We start from the raw sequence: 23,624 nt of genomic DNA on the forward strand, positions 1-23,624 counted from the left end.
GTTTGGTTCAAATTCTTCCAAAAGCACCAAATTTGGCCCAGATGTTGCCCATGCCATACTCTTTCGATTTTTGACGGGCGCCAAGACGGGCGCCCCCCCACCCCCCGGGGGCCCCACATTGGCGAAATACTAAATGGCCGCCACCTGCATTAGAGGAAAATCAGTTAAATAACCAAAAGGATTGGAATCATGTATGATACCACTTTTCAGGGGTTTTCGAGGTCGAGGAATCCAATTATGATGTTATTTTGATGATTCGAGGTCAAGGTCAACCCTCAAGGTCATCTTAAAGGTCATTTTTGAGTCAAACATGTCGGTTTTTGAGTTTTTTGTCAAGATTTACACGAGGTTCACCATTTTATGTTTCTGGGTTGGGTAATCGAACTCTGACCTTATTTTTGACAATTAGAGGAAATATTTACATGTCTATTTCCTAATTTTCAGGCATATGCAGTTCATCAGTCTAATTACAAAGGTACGGATTTTGATGTTTTATGAACTGTATGCCATATCCTTGCGTTTAATTTTTGTGCGATCATGATCCGGGTTCATGTATACATGATTGTATACATGTCATAAATATGACGTCATAGGTCATGTGACCTGGCGGCCATATTGGATTTTATGAAAACCTTAAAAATGGATCCCTGCCTTCATTTTTCGATCGATTCATTTTGAACTTTGACCACTTATAGTACGCCATGTGATTTGGATGCATATCCTAATTATGACGTCATAGGTCAGGTGACATGGCGGGATGGACCCGTATGGTCCCCGGATCATACCGCCCTTGGCGCCCATCAAAAATCGAAAGAGTATGGCATGGGCAACATCTGGGCCAAATTTGGTGCTTTTGGAAGAATTTGAACCAAAATATCCCTAAGGGCCCTGACTATGGGTCCCTAAAACACTTCTCTGCACCCACTAAGGAAATTTTTATATTTAATACTATAATATTACACTCACACATATATGCAAACACACACACACTAATCGAAGATAATTTAATATTACATTTGACATATAAACAAAAGCTCAGGCACTATAGAGCGATTTTTAAAAAAACGAACTTTTCTTTTTTAAATTAATTTTTATTTATTTATTTTTTTGCCTAAAACACTCCCCGGCACTCACTGATGAACCTCTGAAAAGTTGACGAAGATCCATTCAGCCATCTCTGAGAAAAATGGTCACACACAAACAGACAGTCAAACGGCTCTCATATAGTATATGCTAGAATATAGGACCCGTTGCTTCACTGATGGGAATATGAATCTTTATGTAATTGCTACATAAATATGCTACATAAACTGCTACATAAATATAACATGAAAAAAGCAGTTGTTGTTAATGGGAAAAAAGAAAATTAGGTGGTGTATATGTTGGAACCCATCTGTGGATCGGTCCCATCGGCCGATGGGTCTGACCCGTTTGCGGATCCGCAGATGGGCGACCCATCTGTGGATGCACGAGAAATGACAATGCAGACCCATCGGCCGATGGGTCTGCGCCATCTGCGGATGTGTTGTTCACCTTGAAGGAATGTGTATGCATCAATGGTGGATGAGTATGTTTATTTGAACCTAAAAAGAAGCAATTGATGTCATAAATGTTTATAAAGCAGTCCGTGACATGTGGTTTGTCGATAACCGTTTGTCGATAAGATAAAAAATAAGATAATGTCGCTCCATTTAAAAACGCTGGTCTACTTCGCTGGTGGCACTGGCAGACTCAGCTCTCCATTGTTTATATAGCAATTCCTGGCATGCCTTAATCACCCCAAAGCTAAAGATGAAGGTGTGGCTTCGTAATCGGGGCATTGTCAATTATATAAACACAATAACGCATTATGTGATTCTATGATAAAGATGAAGGTGTGGCTTCGTAATCGGGGCATTGTCAATTATATAAACACAATAACGCATTATGTGATTCTATGAGGCCCTCAGTGTGATTCTATGAGGCCCTATGTGATTCTATGAGGCCCTCAGCGATGGGACCGATCCACAGATGGGTTCCAACATATAGATACCGGCCCGACTTTTTAAAGAAATTTTTTTTGGCATCACAAACCTTTTCGGGAGTTCCCTGAATCCACCGAAGTTGGATTTATTGAATCCATTAATTCATTCTCAAGTTATAACATGACAAACAGACAGACAGACAGACACAGCTCCTTTTACAATATAGATTTGAATTTTTTTTAACTTTGCAGGTTTGAAAGCTGAACGTCCTATTAGTGCACGCAGTGTGAAAGCACCTGCATCCAAACAGTCAGCGCTGGCACCTGCCAGCACACAAAAGCTGAATGTTTGTGAGCGTTGCAACAATGGCATTGTGTAAGTCTCCTTTATATGAGACTTTTTACCTTTTTGGATCCAATTATTTTTACCATGATTTTTTAAAATGAAATTTTACAAAAGGAAAAGACTGCTCCACCTACAATGGCTGTCACATTCACATCCTATTCATCTTGTGCATCAAATTGCCTTGAAATACACTTCATATTACATAGGCCTAACCTCAGGGCAGGATTAGTTTGTCCATTGTAATTCTCGGACATATGTTTCTGAATGACATCATGGGATATTTTATGTGTACAATGTAATGCACATGGGGCAAGCAGCAACAAGAAAGAGCACACATTAGCACATTTAGATGTAGCACATTTAGAGAATGGCAATACATTTTATTTTGTCTTTTACAAATAATTGGCAGTTTTTTTGGCAGTACAAGATTGAGAGTCATGGATGACAGATGACAAAGCAAGATGGCAGACTGAATGAACTGACAATAGGGCAGCAGGGCAATTCTTAGACACAATAAGCAAGGGAATGGACGAGAGAGAGAGAGATAGAGAGAGATAGAGAGAGATAGAGATAGATAGAGATAGATAGAGAGAGATAGAGAGAGATAGAGATAGATAGAGATAGATAGAGATAGAGATAGAGATAGAGATAGAGATAGAGAGAGAGAGAGAGAGAGAGAGAGAGAGAGAGAGAGAGAGAGAGAGAGAGAGAGAGAGAGAGAGAGAGAGAGAGAGAGAGAGAGAGAGAGAGAGAGAGAGAGAGAGAAAGAGAGAAAAAAAAAAAGAAAGAAAGAAAGAAAAGGGCAACCTGAGAGAATGTTGATTGGGTTAGGAAGGGTTATTGGGGGTAAAAAAATTATGCGTAAGGTTGGGGGAAGACAGATGGCAAAGCACCACCTAAAGCCCTTGAGGGAAGACTGCATCATTAACAGCTGGTGGAAGGAGGCTCCACATATGTTGAGGTATGTGGTCAGCCTGGATTTTGGAAGTTTAACCAGGAGTGGGTTACTGGAAGAAGGAATGCATCCTGGAGTTGTTGGGCAGGGTCAGAGGGCTGAGAGAGAGAGAGAGCAGAGCTAAACCTGCGGAAAGGTGGTTTAAAAAAAAAAAAAGTCCACTGACCACTCTGCGATGTGAAGGCAGCAGACCTTGTGCTTTGGCCTCATCACAGAAGACTCATATAATGTTGAGAGCTTTTGAGTCCACAGAGTCCTGGAGAGACAGATGTGTTTCTAGGACCCCAGCAACTAAGGGAGGACCTTCATTTGAGCTACATGCAATGGCCTATAGTCAATGAGGATTTCTATTTTTCAAGAAAGATTTTTTGCCGACGTGGGCTCTGGAGACAAGCTTTGCTATTAGTGGGTTCCTCAGAAGAGATCATGGTTGATGGTGAGGCAAAGAAGTTCAAGAAGACTGAACCATTCGATCTCGCGAGATCACGGCGAGGTCACGTCTTTTCGAAGCTGTTCCATGCGCTCACGCTTTCGAAGCTAAGTGATCTTTCACAATTGTGTTTTTGTCGAGACTATCTATCTTTTCGGTGTGTGTACCTATAGCGTATCTTTTGGAAAATTTTCGGTGCTAATTTTTCGTACATGTATACACAATCGTCGGTTAATGCGTATCGAGTATTCTGTGGCCTAGTACTCGTAGGCTTTGGTTACCGTACCGTCTCCAACCTTGTGGTTTTGTTTTTCTCTCAGCGATTTGTCGAATGCGCTGCAATTATTTTCGTTGTCTGTTTCGTCCCAGTCGTTCACCCCATACCTCCTTGTATAATATCTCTCAAAAAAAAAACCCCAAAAAATATTTCCTTCTCAGGGCTTATTCGTTTATTTGTTCGTTCGTTCTTCGTTCACGTTGTTCGCGATCACGTGGTTAGAAATGTATAATCTCTCCCCTGAACAACTATTTTCTCTCATATATTATAACACCTTTTTCTTCTCCTACAAAAGGATGCTTTCGTCTTGCTCACCAAATCTATTCATTCCAAAACATATATATAATACCATTTCTTACAGTTCCTCCTTTCTACATTCCCTAAACTATCCAGAACTCCACCCCTCCTTCAGCATCCTCAAACGTATTTTTGACTCGAAGGTCTCAAACTCATTTTGCAAAAAATGTTCGTTTCCCATGAATCGTACACTTTTCAAAATCCAATCTCACCCCTCCCCTCCAAATCTTCCCCATCCCCCCTTCCCTCCTAAACTCCCCCCACACCCCTCCCCTCCGAGACTCTCCCTCGCTCCTCCCCTCCTAGACTCCCCTCTCACCGCTCCTCCTCAAAGCATCCTCCCTGCTTTTTCCCCCTTCCAACTTTCACCTTCATCTCCCCCAACCTTCTGCCTCGCTCTTCCCCCTCCTCAAATAACACCTCACTGTGCCTCACCCAATCTCCATGAAACCTTTTGTCCGCCCCATTCTTCCCTTTCTCCAAGTTATTCTGAAATCTCTGAAATCTCTGACACACCTTCAACAGCTCTCCCTACCTCTTCCTCCTCTTCCACATCTTACCCTACCCCTCCCCCCCCCTGTTCTGTACCCGAGGCTCCCCCTTCCTCTTCATTAACGGTATGGACCTCAAACATCCGGGGCCTTTGCTCAAACTTGACTGATCTCTCCATACAGGTTGCTTCTGACAAACCAGATGTGTTCTGCTTAACAGGAACTTTCCTCCTTCATGATGTCTCTGATGCCTTGGTATCTCTCCCAGGTTACTCCCTCCTCCGGTATGATAGACCTGAGCCTCGTCCTGGAGGTGGGGTTGCTATCTTTATAAAAAACTATCTTCCTCACTCGCCCTCCACTGCCCTCTCTCCACCTCACCCCCAGGAATACCTTTGGCTACGGCTTCCCCTTCGCTCCCACCTTTTGTTCATATGTGTGTTGTACCGTCCACCAAACAGTGATGACTCCATCTACATTTCGCTGTCTGATAATATGGACCAACTTCTATCTACCCATCCCAACTCTCTCTTCCTCATATGTGGTGATTTCAATTGTCACCATGTCAGTTGGCTGGGTGTGGGTACCTCTCTCACCAGCCATGGCTCTTCAGCAAAGGACTTCTGCGACTCAATGGGACTGACACAATCTGTCAATTTCCTGACCCGGATCTCAGTCAACGGAGCATCTTCTCTTCTGGATTTGGTTATGACTAACTTCCCTGAAAATGTCTGCTGCTCTTCTTCTGCTCCAATCGGCTCATCTGATCATGTGCTTGTCAAAGTGGACATCTCTCTGACCATTCTCAGAGAGCCTCCTCAGCGTCGACGAGTCTGGCATTTCACTCAGGCCAACTGGCACGGTCTTCAAGCAGCCATCAATCATCTGGACTGGTCTCCCATCTCTACTGCCTCTGACATCAACTCATCCTGGGAATTCTTCCAAAGTAAATTGCTCTCTCTCATGCACAGATTTATCCCATCTCGTCTTCAGTTGTCATACCCTTCCTCCCGTCCATGGTACATGGAATCTTGTGGTGAGGCTGTTGCCCTGAAACAACTTGCTTTCGTCTCCTGGAAAGCAAATCCAACGGAAGGAAATCTCATTTCCTTTCACAAAGCCCGAAACAAGTGTGTGTCCACCCTCAGGAGAGCCAGGAAACAATATCTCACCGTTCTCAAGACCGAACTCTCTTATCTGTCTCCCTCTTCCAAATCCTGGTGGCGTCTGGTCAAATCTGTTTCTGGTGTTTGTTCCCCCTCCATCCCCTCCCTCACCTCAAACGGCTTAACGGCTGACTCTGCACGTGAAAAAGCTGAATGCCTCAACTCTGTGTTTGCCTCTAAATCTTGTGTCCCAAACCCATCCCTCTCTGTACCCACCGTACCCAGTCGTACCCAGCTGCTCCTGGACTCTGTGTCCTTTCCTCCTGACAAGGTGGAAAAGTTTCTGTCAACCCTCGACTCTGATTCTGCAACTGGTCCTGACGGCATCAGCCCACGGGTCCTAAAATCATGTTCTTCCGCTCTTTCACTCCCTCTTTCTGTTCTCTTCACCCTCTCTTTTGCTCAAGGTCATCTGCCATCTGCTTGGAAATCAGCCAACATCACCGCTTTGCACAAAAAAGGTGCAAAAACAGATCCTAGCAACTACAGACCAATCAGTCTTCTCCCAATTATCAGCAAAGTCATGGAATCCATCATTGCTTCAGATATGAAATCTTTCCTCTTCTCCAATGGCTTGATCTCTGATCATCAATTTGGTTTCAGACCTGGTCACTCTACTCTGGACATGCTGCTTCTGCTTTCTCAACAATGGATGGAGGTCCTCAACACCAAACAGGAAATTAGAGCAGTCTCCCTTGACATTTCACGTGCCTTCGATACGGTCTGGCACCCCGCTCTGCTCACCAAACTCTCCTCCTTTGGTATCCATGGAAATCTCCATGCATGGCTGGCGGACTTCCTCTCTGGTCGTAGTCAACGTGTGGCCCTGAATGGGTTTCTCTCATCTCCTCTTCCTGTTCAGGCTGGAGTTCCCCAAGGTAGTGTTCTGGGCCCTGTGCTTTTTCTGGTCTTCATCAATGATCTCTCTGACTCTCTTGAAAATCCTCTCTATCTCTTTGCTGACGACTCTACTCTCTGTCGCTCCATTCCTCATCCCTCAGATCGGCAGTCTGCAGCCTCCTCACTCTCTGCAGACCTGGACAAAATCACAGACTGGGCAAACAAATGGAACATGTCTTTCAATCCTGATAAATCTCACACTCTTACGATGTCTCTACGAAAAGACTGACTGGAAAACCCTCCCATCCACTTTCTGAATAATCCTCTCCAAGAAGTTCTGTCACTCAAGCTTTTGGGTCTCACTATTTGCCATGATCTTTCCTGGGAAAACCACATTTCAAATCTGGCCTCCAAAGCCAGTCGCCGACTGGGCATCCTCCGTCGTGCGAAGTCCTTCCTTGGCACACCTGAGCTCCTCACCACATACAAGGCTTTCATCCGCAGCTCTATGGAATACTGCTCTCCCCTCTGGTCTGGTGCTCCTGCCTCACACCTAGCTCGTCTTCACGCTGTTGAAACCAAAGCGTTCAGAATCATTGGAATCTCCCGCGATGAAGCTAACTCCAAGGGCCTTTCACTCACTCACCGCAGGCAGGTTGGTGCTCTTTCCGTCTTCTACCGACTCCTCTCTGGCCTTGCCCCCCCAGCTCTCTCTGGGCTCTGTCCCCCAAATATTCCTACAGGTCGCACAAGATCTGCCTGCAACCCTCTTATGGTTAAACTGCCAAAATCAAGACTTTCTGCTCACCTTCACTCCTTCATTCCTCTTTTCTCCCGCCTCTGGAACAAACTCCCTCACTCTCTTCAATCCCACTCCACCCTCCAGGTCTTTAAAACAGCTGTTCACCACCATCTCTTATCCTCCCCCATCCAAAACCTTGATCTTTTCTAGCCCCGCTAATTTCGGTCCCCTTGTGTTTTATACCTCTCCCCCCCCCCCCCCACCCCACCCACACCCCCCTTCCCACGCCTCCTGCCCCCAAGCCCTCCCCCTCCCACACTTCTCCCTGCTCTCAAATGTTGTGGTTGTGGCTTCCCCTTCTCTCCCCATCTTGTCTTCCGCTCCCTCTTTTTGTATATTTTGTTTGTCTGGTTGATTTGTTTGTGAAATAAATGTTAGCTCTTTCACGAGCCTCGATTCAGTATACAAAAAAACAAAAAAACAAAAAAAAACCTATTTCAGTGGCTGACCATGGAAATATATAGGTGAATTCGTTTGACAACCCTTCGGAAGTGACATGGTGCGACTGAGATTTCTCAGGATTGAAAACATGTCCCATTGAACAGACCAGCGTCCAATTATTTCCAGATCAGCAGAGAGAGATGCAACTGATGACCACCTATCAGGTGGAAGGGATACTGGATACGATGTGGTGTCATGTGCAATTTAAAGGAAGAGAGGGTTTCCAGAGCTCAGAGAGGTTGTTTATGAGTAACAAGACGGCCCATTATTGCCTAGGAATACTCCAGCCTCTACTGAAGCAGAGAGGAGAAGGTCCCAATAGGGAACACATTGACTGTGCGAGTTGAGGAAGTCACAAATCCAAGAATTAAGATGTCCTTGTTTTTCCTTCCTCAAAAACTCTTAGACTAATCTCTCGTTCTTTACTTTTCCATCGATGCAGTTCTTTGATATAAGGCCTGGCCTTGATGAGGACTACACTGTATAGTCCGTGACTGGAGCCTTTAACATAAATAAATAAATAAATATTTAAAATGTCACAAGCAGAGAGCTTGTCAAGCCAAACAAAATGCCAGACATTGTCAAATTCCCAAGATATGTCCAGGGAAACGATCCTGAACTCTTGTTTGAGATATAACGCTTCCTGCAATTGCTGAGAGAGAAGCAGCAAGTATGTCCAGAATCTAGTGACGGAGAGTGAATCCAAAATCGTGGTTAAAGTTCACGCTGTTTGAAAACAGGAAAGACTAGACATAGGTAGCAGTGATGGATTCCACTATTGGAAGTAAGTCTACATGACTGGAGTTGAGAGGATCAGTTTATGTACCCTTCTTGTGGAGGGGAGTGATGTTTGCTCACTTTTTGTACCTTATCAAGGACACACAGTCCAATAGATGGTCAGCATGATCGAGTAAGATGGGGACATAATGGGATGGGCTGCGTGCACGAGACTTGGAGACAAACACAGAGTTGATACATTATTCCTTATATTGGGTAGAAGCTGCACTTAGGGTGCAGAAGGGGATGGAGGGGGAGAACAAACCAAAGACAGACTTAATAAATCACCACCATGACTTTGAGAAAGGAGACTGGTTGGAGAGTTCAGCCTGAAATTTGTATTGATGTTTTCTGGCTTGGCTCAAACATGGACACTCTCTAGTTGTGAGCATTACAGAGTGACCTAGAGTTATGGTCATTATCTCCGCCACCAAAGATGGAGGGAGGTTATGTTTTCAACCCTGTTTGGCTGTTTGTTTGAGAACAGGATATCTCAAAAATTTGTGTTTGGATTCAGACGAAACTCGGTGTACAGGTTGGGTGTGTGACGAGGAAGAATTGATTCAATTTTGGTGATAATTCGAATCTGGATCCGGATCAAAGACTTTTTTTAGTAGATTCTTCACCATTGAATGATAGGCCAAAACGATATAGGATAGCATGATGTTTCAAAAAGTTCTGGACGAATACGGACTAAACTAGGTGGATGAGTTGGTTAGGCGACAACAACAAGCGATTCGATTTTGGTTCCGGTCCAGATCCAGATCCGACCTATCAGTGGGATACAAAACTTAAACTGGTCAGCCTGGCGGAGGTGTGCTCTCTACTGAGTGTTGTTCCCGTTTGGGTTTGCTTTCCATATTGTAAAAGCACTGCTTGAATGCGACCGCCACCCCACATATTTCAGTGTACCAGGGCCGAGACTATGTATGGGATAGCCACAGACAGGATGTGGCAGATTGCTGTCTGAGATAAAGTAGGTTTTGTGAACGTTTATATTCCCAGGCGGAATCAATACCAGATGCTGTGGAGATGGCAGCACAGTCGTTTTCTGAGAGGGCAGATTGCAGTCTGTGCCAGTTGGCTACTTCACACCTAGACATTCCACTTGTAACTCACACCTAGACGTCTCCGAGAATTCACAAGTTGGTTGGTGGTTGGGGCATCTCAAATTTCAAGGTGTTTAGAAACACCATCATGTTTAAATGAGCATTATCACAGTGAACTTTTTTTTTTTGAATCAGCTCATGCAGAACATGCATTTTGAGATTTCACGCAATGTTTGTAAATTGACATCCTATTGAGCTTGTTTTATTTTGTGGAGCTGTGTGCAAGCATTGCTGATATCCAGGCAAACAATGCGAGTTCGTCAAAGTATGTTCTGTATATAAGCTGAGTGCCAGACACAGGATGCCAGACTGACGATGCCAGGTCACACGTGCTTATGCCAGGGTAATTATTTATGCCCAATTATGGTTCTCCACTCCAATCACATTCTTCTCTACAGTTCTTCTGAATTGTGAGCCATCGACATCACCTATTATTCCTATTGATAATAATTTATATTCTCACTGATTCTCCTCTCCTGTTCACCAACACTTCCAGGTTTACCCTGTTTGTCAGGTTTTCATGTTCCTTGTCTATAGACCTCACTTGCAACCTGCTCCCACCTGTCTGTTCTTAGTTATTATTGTCCCCCATCGCACCGCGGAGCGAAAGGGGGACTATGGTTTTCCCCTCCGTCCGTGTTTCCGTCCGTGCGTGCGTGCGTGCGTGCGTTGAACCTTGTGAGCGGAATATCTTGAAAAATAAATGAACTACTAACTTCTAATCTGGTGTTTGGGCGTATCTAGGCATAAGGAAGAACGCTATTGAAAATTGGGTCGCCACGTCAAAATCCAAGATGGCCGCCGCCATGTTTGTCTGAACCTTGTGAGCGGAATATCTTGAAAAATAAGCGAAGTACCAACTTCTAATTTGGTGTGTGGGTGTGTCGAGGCATAAGGAAGAACGCTATTGAAAATTGGGTCGCCACGTCAAAATCCAAGATGGCCGCCACCATATATGTCTGAACCTTGTGAGCGGAATATCTTGAAAAATAAACGAACTACTAACTTCTAATCTGGTGTGTGGGTGTGTCGAGGCATAAGGAAGAACGCTATTGAAAATTGGGTCGCCACGTCAAAATCCAAGATGGCCGCCACCATATATGTCTGAACCTTGTGAGCGGAATATCTTGAAAAATAAACGAACTACTAACTTCTAATCTGGTGTGTGGGTGTGTCTCCAACCCACTCGCAAATATTATCGACTCTTCCATGTTTCCTGCGTCTTCCACTTTGTCAACTCACATCACTTCACTGACGGGGGACCTCGGCGTAACGCTTGTGTTGTCGACTTATTGCTTGCTTTCGTATTTCTCTGTCTTTCTTTGCATTCCAACTTCCTCTGCTCAATTGCTGTGTCAGCATTACCCCTCTGTCATACAGCAGATCTTCCATGAACCTTAGATCTCTGTATAAAAAAAAGAAATAAAAAAAGAAAAATGAAAGTTTATTTCTGAGTGCAGTTCTAAAATTTGGCATGTAGTGCCCCCTGCTGTACAGTGACATGCCTAGTGGATTGGACTTCACAGTATTGACCGGCACTCCTTTCTTAGACAGTCCAGTATGTTCAAGGGATTAAAGTGACCCTGAAATTGCTAGCTAATGAAGAGTAGGCAGAAAGGAGTAGCGACAGTAAGGCCTGATAATGGACCTTTGTTGATTAAAATACATTTCTGAGGTCTCTGCTGAAGTTGAGTCCAGGATATTACTGATGTGAGAAACCTTTTATATTTCAAAGGTGAACTTGGTCTTGGGAGGTTTCCTCCTTTGTTGACTTTCTTGCTTAACATTTAGAAGGTTGTCATTTTAATAGACATTACTACTGTCAGAAGTAATGTAGAAGCTGAAAGGACCAGAAGCAAATTGTACAAGATACTTATGATTAGCTCTTACAGTTTTTTTTTTTGTTTGTTTTTTGTTTGTATACAAGTTCGAGGCTCATGTAAAAGCTAAAACAAACGGACACATAAAACGTATAATAAAGGGAGCGGGAGACAAGATGAGGAGAGAGGGGGAAGCACACAGATAGAAGCACACAGATTTTTGCCTCCAGATACAACATTTGAGAGCAGGGACATCGGGAGATCTGTGGGAGGGAGGGAACTTGGGGGGAGGAGGCGTGGGAAGGGGCGTGGGGGTGGGAGAGGTAAAACAAAAACACATGGACACTGCTAGGACTTCCAGGAAAGCAGTTGGTATTTCAGAAAAGTGGATTTGGGGTGAACTAACAGGGGTAGAAAAGATCAAGGTTTTCGATTGGGGAATATAAGAGATGGTGGTGAACAGCCGTTTTAAAGACCTGGAGGGAGGGGTGGGATTGAAGAGAGTGAGGGAGTTTGTTCCAGAGGCTGGAGAAAAGAGGAATGAAAGAGTGAAGGTGAGCAGAGAGCCTTGAATTTTGGCAGTTTTACCATAAGAGGGTTGCAGGCAGATCTTGTGCGACCTGTAGGAATATTTTGGGAACAGAGCACAGAGAGAGCTGGGGGGGGGGGGGGGGGGAGGGGGGGGCTAGGCCGGAGAGGAGTCGGTAGAAAAAAGAAAGACCACCACCCTGCCTGCGGTGAGAGAGAGAAAGGCCCTCAGAATCAGCTTCATCGCGGGAGATTCCAATGATTCTGAATGCTTTGGTTTCAACCGCGTGAATCCGAGCCAGGTGTGAGGCAGGAGAATAACCCCCTCCCCTCCTCTCTCTCTACCATTTTTGTTATCCAGTTCGTTCATTCCCTTACTTGTTTTGTCCAACTGTGGATCTCTGTGACCTTACTATCCTACTGTCAGTGTGTTGCCTTTTACCTTCTATTGCCTCGCTCTTCCATGAGCCGAGACCTTGTATATTTAGCCAAGACCTTCCATGAGCTGAGACCTATGTAAAAAAGTTGAAAATATGGGACTGTCTCGAGAAAAAGCTGCGTTATTTCCTGTGCATGGGAGGCAGGAAATTTTAAATAATTGAAGGTAATATTTCAATTCTCAGGATATCCCTGTAAAATTTACAGGCAATATTTCTGCAGGACAATATTTCATTTATAACATAAATGTCTGGAAGGACAGATTGTATGACAAACATTTTGTGTTGCCATATTTGTTTTATTTATGCAATGGACCACTGATATCAAGTGGTCAATATATATTTTTTCACTTTATTATTAATTTGTTTATTATTTTGTCTTTTTATGATCATGCCATATCAGATGGCGATAATTGCACCCTGCCCCAAACCATTCATAATGGAAAATATTCTTTTAAATTGCGTTCGTTCAACAATTACACTGCTTACTCGCAATCTCTTATACACCGACTTAATTACAGCCTTAGCTGGCAGCATTGTTTGTCTTACATCCCCTCATTCCTGATTTTCTTGCAGAGTTCACTTGCTTTCTCTATTTCATAGCACCATACCAGCATACATATAGATAAACCCAAAGCCTGTTTTAAATCGATGGTGACATGTTTATCAATGCTCTGTCCCCCTACCGTTCTTCGTCCCAACCCTCTCTGTCGTGAGCAGTGGAATGATGGTGAAGGTGCGAGACCAGTACAGACACCCCGAGTGCTTTGTATGCACCGATTGTGGCAGTAGCCTGAAGCAAAAAGGCTACATTTTTGTTGAGGGGCACCTTTATTGTGAGCAGCATGCCAAGGCCCGTGTGCAGGCTCCTGAGGGATACGAAGTGGTTGCCGTTTATCCCAACAACTAGAAACGTTGCCCATGACTGTACGGTTCTGTGTAAAGCAAACAGTTGGTCTTCACATTTTGCCATCTACAACATTTTGGCTAAGGAGGCAAAATTATTTCTATAAATCTCTGTTGGTGCACATCTGACTGTTAGCTGTGAAGATTTTTAATTCTTTGTCATAGGATAATGAAATGTGGTACAGATGACCTTTACAATGCATAAAGTAGTCATGTTGATTTACTTATGTGTAAAAATACATTCTGTTTTGAATCTCCATTACTGTAGGGGCCACTGTGACATGCACAGAGTATTGAAGTTCATCTTCATTCTACCAGAAATTCTTAACTTGTTACCCTTCTCAAATCTGAGCTTGATGCTCAACTCCATTCATTAATTTGTCCTCTTCTCTTGCCTGTGGTCAAACTGTCTTCCTGGGTCGTTTGTCTCATATTTTTCCCTCCAGGATCTCAAATCTTTCCTATTTTTACCCACTGCGCCCTTTCAATTGCATCTCTTTTTCTCATGTCGTGGTGTACCTTTGCATTCTTGCCCACCTGTTTCATCTTTGTATCACTTTTGTCTGTTCACCTTTTGTCCTCAGTTCTGCTCATCCATGAGTTTTCCAAAATTATTTGTACATTTTTTGCAAAGATTAATTTGAATTTTTTTTTTTTTCTAAAAATGAAATATCACAGAAATACAATGATTTGTTGTACCAAAAGTCACTATTCAAAACATCTATAGAATCCAAGAATCGTTAAGAAAGTAGATGGGAGGGTTTACCAGATGGTCCTTTCGGAGAGATCGTGAAAATGTGACACTATAGAGGGAGATTTGGACGACAAACATGATATCCAAAACCATGATCTTTTCTAACCCCGTCAACCAAGCCCACCTCTTTCCAAATTTCCAGTTTTTCCTTCCTGAGAATTTGCTTCTGTATCCACCTTGTCCACCCCATGTGTCCTGCCCTACCCCTCATTCTTATCAACATCCATTGTTTGTCCATCTCCATCTATTTTTCCCCTCTACTCTGCCGTTGGTGTTTCCCATTTCTCTTTCTGCTATTGGTGTTCCTTTTGCTCTACTTTTCCAGTTGGTACATTATTAGAAGTTTGTCTATCCAAATTATGATGTGATTTTGCTGCATAACAATAACATTCTCCTTCAGGCCAGTGCAAGGCAGCACTGGTTTGAGGACCACGACATGGATTTCATGCATCTTCCCTGGCCGCATTGGCCTCCAGATACAGATCCAAGAAAGCCTCTATGGAATATATGTTATACATTTGCATTAGAATCAATCGTTCCATACATAAAATCATCTTTGCTATAACTACAGCCATTCTTTTGAGATTGCACAAAATAGTACTGCACGTCGTTGAGACATCCTGTAAATGTCACCATGTTATAGGTTATATGCTGCGACCATTCAGACAAACCATCAAGTACATTCTGGTAATTCCTGATACATGATCCTAATTTAGGCAGAAATCTGGACATTTACAGAATTAATTGTTTTTATCTAAAAAAAAATTCTTTGATAAAATGAATTTCTAACCACAAATTATATGTTCTCAATTGGAAGTTACTGCTATCTGTCTTTTTGTTTTGTAACATAGCATGATTCATTGCACTTTGAATGCAAAGACTAATTGGATTAGACCAAAAGTGGGAAAAACCATCTCTGTATTTTATTCTCGTGGAGGTAGAGTATTCTTATACAATCGTTATTTTTGATGATATTTGTAATACGTATTGACATCCAATCGGAAAACAGCTCACACCTATAATGTTCAAATATTTTGCAATAAGATAGCAAAAGCAAGTTATTTTCTGAACAAAGTTGGTTAACAACACTAAATGACAAAAAAAATGTCAAGAACCTCATATATTTGATGAAATATTAGTTTACAAGAAATGTGATACACTTGTTGGGTTCTATTGTTTCTGAAGTTATACTTCAGATAACTTCAGAATTCTGTTCTGAAGTTGTTATACTTTATAACTGTTTTTTCCGGGTAAATTCTATTTCCTGCTTCTGAATTTGTATTCTTCCTGTATTGCGATGTACTTTCAGTTCAGTTTTATAATGTGACACCAACTTTCACCACTTATGTTGACACCACTTATGTTTGCTATGATGCCTCCTTATCCAATATGGTGGGGTTGTACTTGCCAAAATGTAAAGCCCATTTTATCGTTGGTTACCTGCTGTGCTCATATCTTTAAAAAAAGGAATTTCAAGGAATGACAATCACTTGGTGAAACGATTTTGAAGGCTGGCATTAAGCATCTTTTAGTATTAACCCTGCTTTGTGCCATATCTTTATTATCAACATAAATCTAAAAATTTGCCCGACCTCCCCTTCACCTCAAATACCCATACACCCCCAAGATTTCCAACTCCTATCTCCTTCCAAACCTATTTTGCTTCTCTCTGTAATTCATCAGCAATCTTTCCTCCCATTCTTTCTCTCTAGTTTATTTTCTTTTGTTCTCCATTTGAAGTTTCTTATTAATGAATTTAGGGCAACATGTCACTTTCAGGCTTTGGCTCAAAATGCTTTTCAAGTCGAGCACCATGACCCCAAACACTTCTTGAATTTCAAGTCACTGAAAGCTGCACTTTTTAAATGATTGATGTGTTTTAGAATTCACACTGTGGTGACGAAATTTTGGGATTACTTGATCTTAGGCTGGGATAGCACTTTTGCCATACTTGCTGCAATTTTTCTCCGATTTATTTTTGTTTTATCACAGGAGTTATTTTGGCTAACGTGGCATCTCCTCCCGTTTTTCTACAAAACAACTTTCCATGGAAATGACTCCATGTAATGGTAATATGAAAAGAGCAGCAAACATGAACAACGTTTTCTTTTTATTGTCACAGCCGAGCTCGTGTTCTGGTTACAACTTTTGCTTTACGGAATTTTATCAAACCACATGAATTCTCTCTTAAATATATTTATCTTCTGCTTTCTAAGCAGGTTTGACAATCGGAACGATTGTTGTTGGGCTGTGAGGATTTATTCTGGGACATTTTGACACTGAACTTCTTCAAAATTCTCCTGTGCTAGTTTCATCACTGTTAGTGAAGGTTTGTGCAGCGCTGCGCTTTTCCTTATGTGGTTGCATGATAGCATACACCTGCGCATACCTAAACAATTAATCATTTGATCTGTTGTTTTGCTGAATTAGAAACACAAAAATGTCTACAACACATCAAACAAATAAAGTTACGTTTCGGGAAAGAATTTTTTTTCAGCATTATTGTTTGTTTGTTTTTACGGCGTAGCCTATAGGGAAATGCCACCTGGAACAGTGTTTGTCTGCCTGTCTGGTGTATGTATGTCCCTTCCGCCGGCAATTTGCGGGTTTATTCCCTTTAAAATTCGTTTTCTCTGCCAGCGTTGGTCTGATTGACACGATATTTTCACCAAAGGAGCACCTTCTCCTGTAGAATTTTCTAATGATAACTATGATGTAATATGTCACATGGTCATGCAACATATTGGAAAAACCTAAAAACTTTGCACCTCTATATCTCCAAAACTGTTCAATGGAAAAAAAATGAAAGGAGGCTCATTGTAAACTACTCCGCATGAGGAATAACATATGTTAATGATGATGTCATAGGTGCCTTCATTATGACATCATAAATCGACAAGTAGAACGCTTGATCTGGTTAGTATGAAATTTCTTATGTGATCGAGGGATAAATTGGTGGAGAAAAAAAAAGTTGAGGACATCATCAGTTACATGGTACGGCAGCCATATTTTCTTTCTGTGTCAAATTAATATTTTCATGCATATGAGATTGTCAAATAAAAGGAGAAAACCACTCTCTCTCTCTCTCTCTCTCTCTTTTTATACACAGCCACCAAAAATGACCCGATACGAGACAATTTTAAGTTTAAAAACAAGACGAAAAAACAACTTCAGGGGTTAAAAAACAGTTCAGAAAGTTCAATATGAATTTATTGATTATTAGCCAAGAATCTTAGATTTGTTGCAGAAGAAACATTTAAGATGATGTCGATATTGTGACTAAAGCTGTGAAAACAAGAAGAAAAGGTCATAAAATGTCATAGCCTCCACCGTGGTTTTAGTAATTTTGCTGTACAGAGTTAAAGGCGACCACTCCACCATCTTTGGTCGGATGACAAAACAAAATCTTCTGCATATGTAAACTCTCACATGTGTTGTCTTTGTGCCAAGTATGAACAAAATCGGTCCATGTATGTTCAATAAATGGTTGGGGACACGTATAAGTAACAAAAGGGCCACCAGTCGGCCATTTTGGATCTGTTACCAAAAGAAAGGACGTGCATATGTAAGCCATCATTCATTATCTGTGTGCCAAGTTTGAACAAGATCGGTAAATGCATGTCCAAGGTATGGTTGAGGACGTGTTCAATATCGGGGGTTTTTTTTTTTTCAACTAAAATGGCCACTCGTCTACCAGTCGGCCATCTTTGATCGCATCGCGAAACAAAATGATGTGCATATGTATACTGTAATGTATTGTCTTTTGCCAAGTATGAACAAAATCAGTCCGTACATCTCCGAGATATGGTTGCAGACGCACGGAAGGGATGGAATGAGACCAAATGCATCAGCGCCCGTTTCAAATATGACTGAGTTAAACATCCCCATGGATGAGTTAAACATCCCCATGGTAAAAATATATAAACATTTCTTTAAATCTTAATTTCTGCAAACTTACATGAGTCACCGAATAATACAAGCGCACAGATTCTTTTTTCGGAAAGAAACAGCTCGGAAAGCTAAGAGTAGATAAAGCTCTAAAGCTCCGGGACCAGTTAATACGCTCCCGAGAGTTTTGAGAGAGTAGGCATAGCAGATAAGGGAGATGTTAACTGATATCTTTAATAACCCAATGGAGCTAAAGGTTAGGACAGGTACCAGTGGGAGGATTGGAGAGTAGCAAATGTAACACCATATTTGGATTGGAGAGTAGCAAATTGTGGAACTATATATGCCTGTTAGTTTGACTTCAGTTGTAGGGAACGTGTTGGAGACATTAATTTACGGAACAGATGATGAACGATATAAATAAATAAATACAAACGAATTAAAGGCAGTCAGCAAAGGTAGGTCCAAAAGCTAATCGGCTTTTTCTTGTTACCTACCCAACTCATCCGCCAAGTTTTGTCATAACTCTTCCACAAGTTTTTGAAATATCATCCTAATTATCGTTTTTGTTCCTATATCTCAATGGTGAAGAATGTCTTAAAAATTAAACAAGTCTCAAATCAGGATCCGTTTTCGGATATTCACCAAAATTTAATCAATTCGTCCTTGTCACACAAACATGGCCACCAAATTTCCTCCGAATCTGTCCATAACTTTTTGAAATGTCCTTTTATATATCGGTTTTAGCCCTATCACTCAATTGTGAAGAATCACTTTAAAATTCTTACATACAGATCCGGATCCGGATCTTCACCAAAATCTAATCATTACGTCGTTGTCACACACCCAACCTCTCCACTAAATTTTGTCTGAATCTGTCCATAACCTTTTGAGATATCCTGTTCATAAACAGACAGACAGACAGGGGTGAAAACATAACCTCCATCCACCTTTGGTGGCGGTGGTAAATAACACGATGTTATTACCTCCGCCAATTTGTAAAAAATAGTTTAACATTTTAAACACGATGAATTGTTTAAATAGTTGAAGAAGAAGAAGACATTTTGGTCAAAAATATGCATACATAACCGCATACGTTTGCTCCATTATAATAAAAAAGATATCATTGAAGCTTGAATACGTACTGTATATTAATTACATACTGTTGCGGATCTCCGACGTCGGCTCTCCCCTTATCAAGGGGGGATTATTCCCCTTGTCTTTTACCTGGCCGACGGGATCCGGGAGTTATGACGTCACTTCCGGACGACGTTAACTAGGGTTGTAAGCCGTCTTCTTATTATCTACTTATTAACGCCGCCCAGTAAGCAAGGAAATAACCCCCGCTCGAACCATGGATATTGATGGGATAGGCCGAGCGGATAACAATCCACGATCCGAGCTGTTAACAGGTGATTAGACCCGATTCTAAGCGGTTGCAATCGTGCCACACTTACCCAATTAGAGAAAAGACTGATGCGATCGGATGTAGAGAAACCAGGAAAATAGGAAGAACAGAGCAATTTATTACAAATGTACAAGAAGAAGAGGAAACGAAAGAAATATACAAGAGGAAGGAAAGAAAGAGGAAAGAGGAAAGAAAGAGGAAGGAAAAGCACACAGGGCAGTCTTAATTACAGTCTTAACTTATTCCCTGGACAAACGGGCCCGTCTCACATACAGACACTCACACGGGGATTGCAGATGGTAGGGTGGAAGGTCACCAGCGCGTCCAGGCTCCAGTCTGGCTCTGGTCCAGGCGATGGAAAACCCGGCAGGCAGCTCTTCATGTAGCGTAACGTGAACGGACAATTATATCACGGGGGAAGGCTGGTATATTGCGTATGTACTTTGCGCACGACTTGCGCCAAACGCCGCCTCCCCAATGTCCTGTATGCAAGCGCAAATTGTGCAAGTCCTGTCTTCTCCATACCGTCCTAAGGTCGACCTTCACACCGTCCTCTCATCAGAGCGCTTCCTCACAGTCCTTTTACTCGCGAGTCCTCTCTAACGAGCGCTCTTCTCATCAGTCCTCTCAAAGGGCTTTGTGCGCTGGCTTTTATAAGTGAAGCCAGCGAATGCTCCGCGAACCCCAACCACGCCCTGTCAGGCGATGTCACTTCAGCCCTGGTTGGCTGGTTATCGTTTACCGGCCCCGCCCTGATGGCTGGGTGACGTGGCCACACCTCCTCCTTGGGTGCTCCGCCCCTTTTTCCGGGCTTCACCTCGTGGCTCATGGCGGCGTTTAGCGAGCTCACGCTCAAGGGCAGCGAACGCTGCTAACAAAGGCGCGTAACAAATTGGGAAGGGCCATGGGCCACAGACTGGGGAGCATGCTTAATGGCATCGCTTGGAGGGAGGCTGCAAAATGGACGAAAGGGCCTACTCATATTTGATCGCTGCAACGCAGATTCAACTATTGGAAAATGGCCTCATCTAACACATACTAAGAAATAACTGATGTCCTATGGTGACCTACGTGTAGCTTGTGGCCTATCTATGGGATGCTACCGTTAACCTTTAATGATGTGATATTTACAACAAGTGTGGGTTCTCAAAACCGCAACAACACTATTGAAACCTGACTACGTTGATTAATTACATACCATTGAAACCTGACTGAATACGTCTATTAAATACATACAATTGAAAGCTGACTACGTTGATTAATTACATACCATTGAAACCTGACTAAGTACGTCTATTAAATACATACAATTGAAACCTGACTACGTTGATTAAATTAATTACATACCATTGAAACCTGACTGAGTACGTCTATTAAATACATACAATTGAAACCTGACTATGTTGATTAATTACATACCATTGAAACCTGACTAAATACGTCTATTAAATACATACTATTGCAATATGAGTACATTATGTCAATTAATTACATGCTATTGAAACGTGAGTACATCCATTAATTACATGCTATGAAAACCTGAGTATATCTATTAATTACACTGAGTATGCCTATTAATTACATGCTATTGAAACATGATTACATGGGTCTTCTGCCTCTTTTCGGTCTTTACTGTATTTTGGATCTCCAGTGACTTTTGGGTACTCAGGGTATTTTAGGTCTTCAGGGTCTTTTGGATCTTCAGGGTCTTTTTGGGCATTCGGGGTATTTTGGGTCTTCTGCATATTTTGGGTCTTTGGGTTCCATTGAGTCTTTGGGGTCTTTTCAGTCTTTTTGGTCTTTGGGGTCTTTTGGTTCCTCTGAGCCTTTTGGGTCCTCAAGGTCTTCTTCATCTTTTGGGTCCTCGGGGGAATGGGGGGGGGGGGGGGGTCTTTTGGGTCTTCTGGGTACTTCAGATTAAGTATTTCAGGTTACAATTGTGGGTGGAGTTAAGTCAGCTGTCCAACCAATGGGTGAAGACTGGACATACATACATACATACATACATACGTACATACGTACATACATACAGACATACCAACATACAAACAATAGCTCCATTATATTGTTGCTGTTTTGGGGAAACCACTAAGAAGTCTCACGAGAGATCTCGAGATCTCGCGAGATCTTGGAGACGACGGCAGGGATTTTCGAAGCTGCACACGTTCTCCACCTTTTCAAAGTTAAGTCATTGTTCACAGTTGTATTTTGTCGAAACTGTATTTATCTTTCGGTGTGTGAACCTACAGTGTGTCCCTTGGAAGTTTCTCGGTTATAATCTTTCATAGATTAATCGTTTCTGTTTTCCGCGTGTGCGGCCGTGTGCGGCCTCAGGCTTTCACTGTCGAAGTTTGTACCTTCCTTCGCTGTTTTTGCCAGGTTCTTAGATTTTTCCCTTCTCCCCCAAACTTCCCCGAACATCTACTCTTTGACTTGTCTGACGTTTTAACCCCCCCCCACCCAAAAAAAACCAAAAAACAAAAAACATTTATTTCCCATTCTCCACGTGTGAAGTTGGCCCATAGTGTGCTTCCATCCAGGTGCGCTGTCTTGCCCCGCCCCCATTATCCCCTTGCCTTCCACCTTTTCCCCTGTTCAAGTGACTCGTGGTTGTCCCTCTAGGCCAGTGGTTCTTAACCTTTTTAAAGGCGCTGAACCCCAACGAAACCCACCGAACACTCACGGAACCCCTCAAATTTGACAAAAAAATTAAGAAGAATTGCATCTTAATGCGTTTTCTGTTCGTCTTTTCGGGAGGCGATCTGGGAAATGCATGGTTTTGTTTTAGCAAGGGCCACCCTCAAATCATTTTTGCATGCAAGCCTGCTCCTTTTCTTCGTTTTAATGTCCAGTTTCGAAAACGCATGCTCGCAGAGATACGTTGTAACGAACGGCGTGAGGATCTCAAGGGCAATTTTAGCGATGTGAGGATACCCTTCCATTTCGCGGCACCAAAACGTTGAGAGCGTTGTTGTGCCGAAGAGTTGTTGTTGAGTCTGGCTCTGCTGACGTTCGATGAGGTCGTCGAGGTATTGGTCGTTGACATCTGCCGTTGCAACGTCGAAAGTAAACGGCTGCCGAAAGTAAACGGCTGCTGTTCCCCCCTCTGGGCCCATGCTGGGTATTGCTCTTGGTCGGGGAAGTAGCCGTCGAATGACTTTCCCAGCTCATCCAAGTGCGTGGCAATCGCTTGCTTCAGCTCCCCCGGTACAGCAGTGCCTCCAACATCAGACTCGTCTTCGATCCCGCTCACACACCCGTCCAGGAGCGAAAAGTTCGCGAAGTTGTCGTTCTCTGTTCGCCGCCTCCACAATGGCAACTTCTTTCGGAAAGCGCTCAGCTTTTCTTCAGATTCGATGACATTCACTCCACCGCCCTGCATCTGGCAATTGAGATGATTGAGTGCGTCGAAGATGTCAGCCTAACACAAGTTTTTCAACCCTAACACAAGTGCGAAAAGTGGTTTTTCAACACTATCACAAGTGCAAAAAGTGTTTTTTCCACACTAATACAAGTGCAAAAGTGGTTTCCTGCACCAACGCAAGTGCGAAAAGTGGTTTTTCAACACTAAAACAAGTGCGAAAAGTGGTTTTTCAACACTAACACAAGTGCGAAAAGTGGTTTTTCAACATTATCACAAGTGCAAAAAGTGTTTTTTCCACACTATCACAAGTGCAAAAAGTGTTTTTTCCACACTAATACAAGTGCAAAAGTGGTTTCCTGCACCAACACAAGTGCGAAATGTGGTTTTTCAACACTAACACAAGTGCGAAAAGTGGCTTTTCAACACTAACACAAGTGCGAAAAGTGGTTTTCCACACTAATACAAGTGCAAAAGTGGTTTCCTGCACCAACACAAGTGCGAAAAGTGGTTTTTCAACACTAACACAAGTGCAAAAAGTGTTTTTTCCACACTAATACAAGTGCAAAAGTGGTTTCCTGCACCAACACAAGTGCGAAAAGTGGTTTTTCAACACTAACACAAGTGA

The 23,624-nt window shown here is 42.6% G+C and overlaps 1 protein-coding gene across 1 annotated transcript in view; it reads left to right on the top strand.

The window, feature by feature from the left end:
- The window catches only part of LOC137425303 (PDZ and LIM domain protein 3), a gene marked incomplete at its 5' end in the record, with an annotated part of 119,052 nt that extends 102,227 nt beyond the window's left edge, over positions 1–16,825 (top strand). The window contains 2 exon segments of the mRNA XM_078776521.1: positions 2,216–2,339; positions 13,400–16,825. Of these exon segments, the coding sequence (XP_078632647.1) occupies positions 2,216–2,339; positions 13,400–13,589 (314 nt within the window).
- Positions 16,826–23,624: the final 6,799 nt, after the last annotated feature.

This window comes from Myxine glutinosa, chromosome 4 (assembly GCF_964187855.1).
Source record: "Myxine glutinosa chromosome 4, kmMyxGlut1.1, whole genome shotgun sequence".
NCBI lineage: Eukaryota > Metazoa > Chordata > Myxini > Myxiniformes > Myxinidae > Myxine > Myxine glutinosa.